Source organism: Pundamilia nyererei, unplaced genomic scaffold, assembly GCF_000239375.1.
Source record: "Pundamilia nyererei isolate P.nyererei 1_Seehausen unplaced genomic scaffold, PunNye1.0 scaffold00028, whole genome shotgun sequence".
Lineage (NCBI taxonomy): Eukaryota > Metazoa > Chordata > Actinopteri > Cichliformes > Cichlidae > Pundamilia > Pundamilia nyererei.
The window spans coordinates 2826944-2838284 of record NW_005187429.1 but is presented as its reverse complement, the minus strand read 5'-3'; the positions used below and the strand labels follow the sequence as shown (position 1 = coordinate 2838284).

Here is an 11341-nt window from a genome sequence, read left to right as displayed (position 1 = left end):
ACACACACACACCTGCTTATTATTATTGTAATATTTGCTGCAGCTACACTGAAACACACGTCCGCAGCCTTTGTGACCTTTTCTTCGCGGCTTCTGTGATTGTGTGCACTGAACAGTGATTGAACTGCCATAAACAGCACTAACACTTGTTTGCAATCATTTGCTTGTGTGTCGCCTGCAGGCTTTTCATGCAAGGTGCAGGAAATGAATTTGACCCAGCCTCTGGGCTGCCGGGGTATACATTGGGGGGCACGGTCCAGGTGAACTGTGATATGTGGCGTGTCAGCACTGCTGAGCTGTTGCTAAAGAGAATCACTATTGATGGATTTTGTGGTATGGGAGAGAATATATATTAGTCTTAATGTAGTTTACAAGTTTGCGGCTGTACGCCATCGCAGTTGGTGGTGAACATCAAACAGTCAAGATGTGATTGAAGTGCAGACTTTCAGCTTTAATTGAAGTGGTCTCACAAAATTATTGCATTAACTTTTTAGGAATTTTAGCCATTTTTGTACATAGTACCCCATTTTCAAAGGCTCAACTGAAGCATTTTCAGTGTTGTGTGAAGGTTCTTCTCAAAGTGTTAGCATAGCTGTTCAATGGAACTGTCAAAATGAGGTCTAATTACTTTGGTGTAAGCATGAATGGCCATGGGGGTTCTCTTTATCAGTCGAGATAAAGCTGTAAACTTTGAAAATGCAGTTAAACGTCCAAATTTATTCCCTTCTTTACATCCAGTAGGCTGGAATGGAATCTGATTCTAATCCCCGGGCATCGTGTTTGACACCCCTGGTCTACAAGGTATGGAGAAACAGAGAGAGCTTAAAAGAGGTGCAAACCACTGGTTACACTCAAGAACATGAAGTCCAGCTTAGACTTTGCCCGCACTAAAAAATTCTTAGGACCAAATAGAGATGAACAAACATGCTGCAGACAATGTTATGGTATGAGCATGTATGGCTGCCTGTAAAACTGGGACACTGGTGTTTATTGATGATGTGAACGCTGATAGAAGCAGCAGGATGAATTGTGAAGTGTACAGGGCTATACTCCCTTATCAGATTCAGACAAATGCTGCTAAACTGATTGGAACATGCATCACTGCAAAAATGGATAATGATTCGAAGTGAAGTGAAAAAGCAACCCAAAAGTTTCTCAAAGAAATGTGATACTCTTGAAGTCAGTCACCTGATTTCCTGCCCACTAAAGCAGCTTCTAAGTTACTGAAGGCAGAAAGACCCACAAACAAGTTGCAACTACAGGTGGCTGCAGAAATAAAAAGGCCTGTATTTAATGCATTTCTTTTGCTGAACCCCTTAAATTGAAGCTGAAGGTCTTCCTTCAAATTATATCTCAACTGTTCACAGAGGCAAAACCTAACCGTATGTACTTGACCAACTACATGCAACTCCAACACCCTGAACTGGTCTATTCATGCTCATATAATATATATGTGTCTTAACATGCGCGTCACTGTGACGGACACACTGACACCTGACTCGCCCATCCTCTGAGACAGCTATAATCAGCTTACAGTCAAACCTGTTGCCCCGTATATCACTGTGTCACCTACGTGCACATAAACAAGCTCCCATAATCCTCCCTTATACCCACAGACATAAGCATACCACCTTACTGCAGCACAGCAAAATATTAATCTGTCAGACGTAATGTCCTGGTGTGTATCGACACAAAACAAGCACCCGTCCTGTCGCGGTTCTTCGTTTAATAAAAGAAATGTTTCACGCGGACACAATCGAGTTTTTACGACTCAAATTTTAACACCCATCTGCAGTTTAGATGCTTGATGCGCGTCCGACTAAATGAAAAATTCCACTTTAATTTGCAGTAATACTTGAGGCGAGCTTCACATTAGATTAACAAACTTGGAGGTGCGGTGTCTGGGTCATGTCACCTACGTCCTTGTTTCGTGCAAACACTCCTCTGGGGGCATTCTGCCTAATTGGTTGGCTAATTAAAGTGAAACGTAAAAGGCGTCAGCTGCATCACGAGTGTATGTTGGATCTATAAAAGTAATCATGTCTCCAAACATGCATTAACCATAAAGTCATCATATTGATTTAAGTGCTTGGAGAAAACGCTGGAGAAACATGTGTCTGCATGAAGATACTCGGCTGTACAGCTGCGGTGGACAGTTTGATGGATGGGCTCCGAGCACAGGTTTTCATTCAGTACCTAACGTTGTAGCTCGCGTGAGGCACCGAGTGCTGTGCCTCAGCAGGGAGCACATTTCCGCTTTTTTCTTTTTTAAGTGTATTACCGTTAACCTTGGATTGTCCAAGGACTACATCTGAATTTAAAAAAACCTAACAATATTTTCCCTTATTTTCCACTAGACATAAACTCTTTAGTCAGTGCTGGCGGGGTTATTGAGATTCTTATTAGGCTCCTGAGGTGTTTTGTGCTGCTGTCAGATGTGCTTTTTTGATTAATGGCCCTCTCATTGATCATAAGACGGAGTGGACAGAGACTGCACAAAAGCATCGCATTCTCCGTCGCTGCCTAGCGACTTTCACTCCATTATTTATTAATTTTTTTAATGAACGAGTGCCTGTTGCGAGCTGTAGCTTTGCGTGCTCGGCTGTTTAAAGCGAAAATGCAAAGCGTGTTTTCCTCCCACTGCTGGGAACACTTTAGAATTTCACTATCGATCAGCTACCAGGCGTTCTTTCATACTCACGGTGCTTTTCTGCTGGGTACTGTTTCTGAGAACTTGTCGATAGTTTGCCAGCATGTTTTAATATTAAAGCTCGATATGAAGTCCACTATGTCTTCATTTGATTCCTTCAAAGGCGTTTGGATCAGCTCTGTTTGCTGTATTGGGTTTGCCTTGCTTTGATATATATTAAAAAGAGGTTTTTTTTACATCTAAATTCCTGAAAATGAAAATGTGTAACATACCTTCAGATTCTTTTAACGGACGCTGTTGGGTGATTTAAGCAACCGTGGAAGCTCTTAAAACCTCACTCTTTTCCTTTTATACACCGACTCCCATATCTAAATGTTCTTTTTGTTTTTTTTGTTCTTTTCTCCTCCAGTTACACTCCCCTCCGTCTCCTGCACCGAAGTTCGACAACCACGTTCTGTCAGACAATGAGGTAAGTGTGTGTTAAACTCCCTTATTCCCAAAACTGACGTCTCCGGTCCCGAGACAGCAGCTCCTCTGCTGTGCGAATGCAAATGCTCCGAGCACCCGAGAAAAAAAAAATAGAACACAGTGGAAAAATAGTCAGATAACATCACACAATGTGCTTGGGGAGGGGGGGGACGTAGCAGGGGTCCTTGAGTATGAATGCGTCAGTGTTTTAACAATCTTATTATCTCCACTGTTGTGCCGTTTTTGACGTGCAGCTTTTTTGGCGATATTAGATGAGTAATAACCCAACTAAAGAAGAAGAAGAAGAAAAACAACACGATTGTGGTTAACGGTTTGTGTCATTTTTGTCTTTCTCTCTCTCTGTGCCTTTCAGTCAGCGGTGTACTCCACAGTCAACAAAACAAACTGTGACGACGCTGTTAACGAGGAGGACAAAGAGCACGACTACAGCAGCATAGCGGAGATTAAAGGTCTGGTCCCGGCCTCCTCCTCCGGTGACCTCTACGCCACCGTTCGAGATATCTACAGCCAACCCGATGAGCCCGGCCCCGCCGACAGCACAGACCCAGGCTACGAAACCATCCGCATCCCAAAGACTAATAGCTCAGAGGACGAGCACCGAGCCGAGGGGTCAGACGTGGGCAAGGCGGAGCCCGACTATGAAAGCGTCGGAGAGCTGGGTCTGGGCCCAGAAATGTCCCGCCTTTAAGTCATCGTCCCCGCTCCCCTCCTCGTATCGCCTGGATGCATCTAACAGACTTCGCTGCAGTGCTTTAAGCTTGCTATCAAGGATGCTTTGGGCGCATGACTTGTGAACAGAAAACAGCTCGCCGCAGCATCCACCCAGCCGTGCACGAGCATCCTCCTTATAGCCTGGGTACGGTTTATCACATCCAAACTTGACTCCTTTAGTTCATCAGTCATGGTGAATGTCATCGGTACTGGTGGGCCTTAACAACACTTGATTGTGGAAGAAAAATATTCAATGGTTAAACTATCAAATAAATATCCAATCGCAGCATTCATGCAGCATTTTAATAGTTAGCTAACGACACTATCTAAGAAAAAGAAAAAAGTAATTCAGTGCCATAAAGTGATGGTGAAATTCATGCACTTACACACGTGAAGGTTATATTATTTGTGTGCTCTCTCTGCAGCTGCTAGTCTTTCTAGTTTCTTCCGAGTGACTCAGTGTCATGTTTTATTGAGGTGTCAGGTGGTGTATTTTTAGGCTTTTTTCCTGTCAGGTCGGCAACACCTCCACTGTGCATTCTCCACAAGAAATGAGGTTTCTCCCACCCCTCTCAGTTTTGCTGCCAAACGGTTAGCAGAGACAGAGGTTGCATTCAGTAGATTTTCACCATTTAACACAGCTGATGAATTCCCTGCCGCGCACACGTGTCATTGCTCAGACTACACGGCGCATGTGTGCGGGCTTAGCGTGTCGCAGGTTGACGCTAGTCATCTGTGGCGAGCCAAAAAAACGGAAAACGAGGAGTGAAGGAAGAAGGGAAGTGTCGCAACACGTTTTTAAAGCTTTTTTTTGTTGTTGTTCTTTTAGAAGAGCTACAGTCGATGTCAAAGGGTTTTTTTTGTGAATTTCATATTTATTTGAAGACGATTATTGTTGTGTAATTGTGAAATGTTAAAGTATGTCTGTGAGAGAAAAAAGCGAATAGGCATTTATAAAAAAAATTAAATTTCTAGCGTTTTTACTGAGATACTAAATGAAAATGAGTTGCGAGGATTGTGGCAGTTAGGTACGTGTTCCCCCCCAGAGCATTTAAAGAGTTCATTGTTTTTAAAAAAACAACAAACAAATGAAAGAAAGAAAGAAAGAAAAATGAATGTGTCAGTGTATATTGTCATTTTGCACACTTTGGTCAAACAAGTTCAGATGACGTATTGTGATGAAATGACGCGACGAGCTTGTATTATTGTACTTCGTATATTTCCTCGAGTCTATTCTTGGTACAGTCTTCTGTCGGCATTAAAGCACAAGTACAGATTATCGAAAGCAGTTAACATCGCTGCACACTTTTCAACATCTAGCGCTTCTTTTTTTCTTTTAAATACAGGAAACCATGCCTGTCTCTGTGTAGCTTGAACTGACGACAGTGCCAATCGAGGCTTGTAGTTAGAGGAGTATTTTAATCAACTGTTACTCGCTGGAAAATTTAATGTGAGCTTTTACTTATTTGTACAATGTCCAGAGTCATATAGTTTTAAAATAAGATTAAAAGCACTGATTGTATGACTTGTTTTAAGAAAAAAAAACAACTTCAACCATGTTTTCATGTTATTTTAACTCAAAGTTGATGGCATTTCATATCTGAGAATATCCATTGAAATGCCAGACATATGGTACAGCTCCCTTTGGTACATGCATATTAAGAAACCTGTGGTACTTTTATTAAACACAAAAAAGAAATTGCCTCGTTACTGTTTATTTTTAAATGAATACTGCCTCTGCTTTGTGCTGTAAATATCTTTTTTTTTGTCGTCGTTATTATTTTTATCATTGCTACAGTATGTAACCTCTTAGCAGAAAAATTGGTGTCATCTGTTTCCACCCACATCAGAATATTACAGCGTTACAGTATCCCCAGCATCGGGTTTGTGTTTCATTAGACATGCTGGAGCTCGCCCGTGGTTTCATACGGCCTGCTCTGACTGCTATCGGATTAATAAATTATATACATTTGAAATGCTGTTGTATCTCCCAGTGTTGCTACTGTGAAAGAGGATTTTAAATGCCACTCCCCCCCCCACACACCCACCTCCCAGTATTTTATGAGAAAAACATCTTTAATTATCAGTTTTGTTGTTTTCTTTTTCACTAGGACGGAAGATCTGCCAAAGTTGGGGGGGTGTTGGTGCCAAATCTAATCAGGACAAAACTTAAACACACCGCTAAAAGATGCTTACTTGCACCAAAAGATTATTCTCTCAAGCTGTTGGTCAGATAAACACATATTTCCTTATAGGGATTGGGGGGGCAGTGGAGAAGCACCCTCACTAAATGAGATGATTTGCCCCCCGCCCCCTCCCTTCTCCTCCCCCTCCTCCCGCTCACGACCATCAGACAACTCTATGGTGACACCCGCCTTTGATTAAAGGGCAAAGCCTGGTTTGGCGGTTATAGCCACATCTGTCACTCCACTCTGTCCAATTTCCATTCTGTGCATGTAAATATTTTATGACATGAATTGTTCTATTAAATATATAAGTATAATAAATGGTGCCATTTTGTCTTTTAATTCTCTGGGGCGATGTCTTGTAGAAGGATTGTACGCTGGGTAAGAGTTTCCAAAAACATTAACGTTTGACATTAATTAGGTCATTTGTTTCTGTGATAACATTCTTTGGTGTATTTTCTCTGCCACGCTGGGTGATAATTACGATGAATCAGCGTGCTGGCACACTTGATTTATCAAATTGAACTTTCTTTTCAAAAGAGAGAGATTTATCCCGGGACTTTTTTGGTTCTCAGAGAGCGATAGCTTGTGAAATCACACTTTTAAATGTCTCATTTAGTACGTGATGCCAGCTATATGAGAGTTAACAGCCCTCTGAGGCGGCTTTAAGATTATTTGAAGGAAGGGGACTACCCCGGTCATCAAGTTAGAGACCCCTGGGCACAAGTGTTTAATAAGACCCTGCTGACTTTTTTCTTACAGTTCTAAAACGTTATGGAGGGCGCTGTCTATCCTTGGAAAATTAAAATGTATTTATGATGATATAAATTCATCCCTAAGTATGTAAAGTATTTTTTTTCCTTCTTCCTATAAGGATAATGCTGTTTAATCGAAGGGTCCTCACACCTGTTGTTGTCTCCCTCCTGTCCTCCTCTGCTCCCCTTTCGGTTCTTTGTGTCTTTCTGCTTCTTCTACTCCTTTCCCTCCTTTTCAGGCTCAATTGCAGGGTTGTCAAAAATAAGGCCCAGGGGTCAGAATTGACCAACAAAGCCTCCAATCTGGCCTATTGGACATCTTTGGAAAATGTGAAGAACAGCATAAATTTTGGTCTTTTAACTATATTTTAATCATTTTAATCAACTTCTTTGCACTGACTAAAAAGCAAATTTCACTGGTCAGGCCCAATTAAGATGACAATGGGCTTTATATGATCCAGTATGTAAAATGAGTTTGACATCCCTGCTCTACGATGTTCTGTACAATTAGGTCCATTAGTATACAGCAGCACATTTTTTTATTTGTATTGCCTCTTTGCTTGTTTGTGGGGTTCTCTCTGGTTTCAGTTTTTTCTTCAGGGATTGAAAAGCATGCTCTATTGGGCTGGGATTAGGTGACTGACCTGGCAATTGAAAAATATCCAATTTCTTTGATTTGAGAAACTTTTGGGTTGCTTTTGCAGCATGCTTTGAGACATTATCCGGAGAGTGTAGCCCTGTACACTTCACATCCTGCTGTTTATCCTGCTACTTCTATCAGTAGCCACATCATCGTCCTTTGGTTAACTCTCCAATTACTTTTGAGCATCTGTATGAAAATGACTGTATGAATGCAACCCCTTGAATTCAAAGTGAAAGTTTGCACTTGGTGTAAAATCCACTGTGCTGGTATAAAGATGAAAAATGATAAAAACAATGCAATTGTATCTATCTATCCATCTATAAAAAACAAAACAGCAGTAAAAGTTGTGAAAATATATTTAAGAGTCCAAAGTTATACCCTCCTTTATTTGTTATAAAACTGTGGGACCGGTTAAAGTCTTTGCCAGGGCGATTATGGTCCCCGGACCTTATGTTCGACAACCAGTTTTACCAGAACAAAACTGGCATGTTAAAAAAAGGGAAATAACCTGTTGTTTTTATAAGCAAAAACGCAGACCAGTTCAGCTCATTTTATTTATTTATTTTTAACCAGATCATAGTAATTCAGAGGTCCCACGGCACCTGAAAAGTAGGCTGTACAAGTAGGTTAAAGCATGAAGCTTTGCTGCCTGGTCCAAATCTTCTCTCTTCCACAGCCTAAATTCCCGCCTTTTTCCTTTCTTCCCTCTGCCATAACCCCCTCCCTTCTCGCTTCCAATCTCTCCTTGCGTCATTGTTTTCAATGGAGCATCCTCCCCGGTTGCTTTACCTTCTTTCGGAGGAGAAGGGGAGCGGTGGGGGCTTGTGGAGGCGTGTGCAGCGCCGACCAATTAGAGACCGCCGTGGCCGCCGGACCGCACATGTTTACAGGCAGCATTCCGCCGGTAGAGTCCCCGCTCGGTCTGAGGTGACGGCGGACTGGATGCGGCAGTAGTTGGAACCGGAGCCGGTTAACGGTCAAATTTCAATCTTTTGTAACACATACGGCGAGGTGTCGGGGTACAGAGCCGTGTGGGGCGGAAAAATTCGACGTGCTGGCTCCCGTACCTCTATGCTCAAGCTGTTTGCCCTGTATTAGCCACCATTTTTACATAATCGTGTATAAGTGTCGCCTCGGCTCACGACTACGGCGATTAGTCCGCGTTTTCCCGCCGCCCCTTCAGCTCGCAGGGAGCAGAGAGGAAAACAAACAGGTCGAACGGAGGAAGATTGGTAGCCGGTTGGATGTAGAGGTTGTTTAGCGGCGAATGAATCGTAGTCGTCGGCTACTAATTCAGAGCTGGTCGGTTTCTTGTTTCTTTTTTTACGGGGTGCTTGTGCGCGGTGCATTCCGGACGCTGTTTGGAGTTTCCCCCTCCTCCGAGTATGTTGCCCCTTTCTAACATTTTGTCAGGGCTGTTGGAGCGCGTAGTCTACCCGCTGCAGTTTTGTGTTTTTCACGACGCTGTTTACCGGCTATAATTCGACGCTTAATGATTTAATTTTACCGGCTCGCCGGCTTTGAATACAGTGAAACAGTTTTTAGAGATGCACACGAGGCGCCTGGTGAAGCGCTCGGTCCTCGGCAGCCGCGTTTATGCGCCGAGTCCGACGGGGGACGGTGCCCCGGTGACAGGAGTGGTCCAGGCTGTCAAGCAGGAAAACAGAGACTTGTCGGCTGCGGGAGCCCGGCGAAGCGTCTACACCGTGCTCATGCAAGACGGGAGCCTCAAGGAGTTCTCCGAGGAGGAGATAGCCTCGGGCTTCAACCACACCGCAGCCAAAGGACCACTCAAGTCCAGCCTGAAGGTACGTGGGTCCGACCGGCAGGCGACGCTTCACTGTTGTTGTTGTGCGGTGTTTTGCAGCGTTTAACCGCTTCCTGCACGGAGCGGATTTAACGGTGTCACCGCCGCCGTTCCCGCCGCCGCGGACGAGAGATTTAACCGGCTGGGATTTAAAAAAATGCATTATGCTGTTATTGCTATAATGAGTCGTTTGCATATTGAAGCATATAACGGACTGTCATGACATTTGGCGACATCAGATATATAGGACAAAGGGCTTGATGGGGCCTGCGCAATGTTTATGTGGGCTAGTGGGTGGGTAAGATGAGGCAAACAAACACGCTCTGACTGCAGCGTTTTAGATTGATGTAAATAACCGGCCCGAGGTTTTTGCATGCTCGCCGCTTTATATTTTATACATATATGTATGTGAATGTGACATTTCTTACAGATAATTCTGCGCAACCGGCATTTAATTGCACATTTGGTTAAAGACTTAATTACATTTAGGTTTTTTTGTTGTTGTTTATTTTTCTCTCATTCATATATTAATGCATGTTACACAGTTTAAAATCGATCGTCTCTGTGTGCACTCATTCTGCTCAAGGGTGTTATTGTTTTAAGAGCTATTATAAAAGAGATCACGCGCACTTCTTGTTGCATTAGAGTCAAGATAGTAAGTTGTGACGGTGTCCAAATCTGCAGTCCTGATGTAGGCCTAACAAGCGATGATCTGATTGCCTTGCAATCCAACTTGAATGCTTTTCTGTCACGTGGCCCCAAATAAAGATTGTGCGAGGAAGAAAAGGCCAATTCAGCTCTTGGATGAGCACACTGTTTCTAACATAGGGGAAGTGTGTGTGTGTGGGGTATTGTGTTCATCCTTTTTATAGCGAGGGAGTGACTGAGGAATGCTTGTGGCTGAATAACAACTTTTTTTGATGCTGTGATTTTGATTGCATTTCTTGTGTGTGTGTTTTCATGTTGTTGATGCAGAAACTTGCAGGCTGTAATCTTCAGTCTTATTTCTATGACCAAAGCTGAAATGTTGAGCCACAGTTTGTGGATCTGTCACAGTTCCTGCAGCAGTAAATTGTACTCTTTTGCCTGAAAATGCACATAAATCTCGTAAACTGTTATTTAAATCGTTACAAACAGATGCCAGATCTTCCCAAAGATAAAGCCGCTCTTCGGGGGGACTTGTTAGTTCTGTGAGTGATGGGAAATGCAGTGTGAACTTAGGTCTCCCGTTTTGCAGTTGTGCATGCAGTGATCAACACAAAAGCTGTTGCACAATTCTGTTACAGTCCCCAGCGCTGGCTGGAGAAGTGCAGCTGAGGGTGAGAGCGTATTCCTGTCAGCACAATGGTCAATTCTCTTTCAGCACGACTCAATTCCCGCTGATGTCGAAAACAAGCCATAAAATGAGGAGGAGGGGTATGCTCTGTATGTGCGTGTGTGTCTGTGTGTGTATGCATTCACATGTGCATCTGTGTTGCTTTTTGGGTGCATTAGGGCGCTAATATAAATGTGATTTTCATCTGTTGTGTGTTTTGGATCTTTAACGAGTGAGATGTGACTGCTTTAAATCCTGGAACAGGAGCTGTTTGTGAGAGCATGCCACCCCGTTTGAACAGCAGCAGCTGTACGGCCGACAAAGTGGGCGCCCCCAGGTTGGCAACGGGTGGCGTGCTCCAAAGAATCTGGATGCTTGGCTCTGTGCCCAGAATGGCGAACGAATGGTCCCTGCTTTGCATGGGGCGGGAGTGGGGGGGGCACGATGCCACTTGTTGACTTGCTGTTTTGTGCAAATGTATGTTGTGTGAGAACTAAGTTACGGTGATTTCTCCAGCTGCTAACAAAGAGATCTCACTTACTTCTTGTTGGGCCGGAGCTGTCGTTGTTTGTGTTTGTTGCACACCGATGCGGGAGTCAATGAAGCAAGCTTGTTGACAGAGGCTGTGACTCTTTGTTCTAAGGCGGTGATCTCAGGCGGGCCCGTCGCTGGCTGTGCTTATTGGTTCGCTGAGCAACATCAGCAGGAACTACAGTCAGTCTGGATGCTGGCGCCCATGTGGAAATGGATGAGTAATCCTTTGAGGGTGAAGGAAGGTTATGAGT

At 43.6% G+C, this 11341-nt stretch overlaps 2 protein-coding genes across 3 annotated transcripts in view; both read left to right on the top strand.

Annotated features, from left to right (window-relative positions):
• The window catches only part of pag1 (phosphoprotein membrane anchor with glycosphingolipid microdomains 1), a 58124-nt gene extending 52575 nt beyond the window's left edge, over positions 1–5549 (top strand). For both annotated transcript variants that reach the window (XM_005728549.2, XM_013909654.1), the window contains exons 9-10: positions 3060–3119; positions 3492–5549. In XM_005728549.2, the coding sequence (XP_005728606.1) occupies positions 3060–3119; positions 3492–3827 (396 nt within the window). In that variant the 3' untranslated portion in view covers positions 3828–5549. The remainder of the gene's footprint in view (positions 1–3059; positions 3120–3491) is intronic.
• A 2618-nt stretch (positions 5550–8167) lies between these two features.
• Positions 8168–11341, top strand: part of znf704 (zinc finger protein 704) — a 51467-nt gene continuing 48293 nt past the window's right edge. The window contains exon 1 of the mRNA XM_005728456.2: positions 8168–9242. Within this exon, the coding sequence (XP_005728513.1) occupies positions 8982–9242 (261 nt within the window). The 5' untranslated portion in view covers positions 8168–8981. The remainder of the gene's footprint in view (positions 9243–11341) is intronic.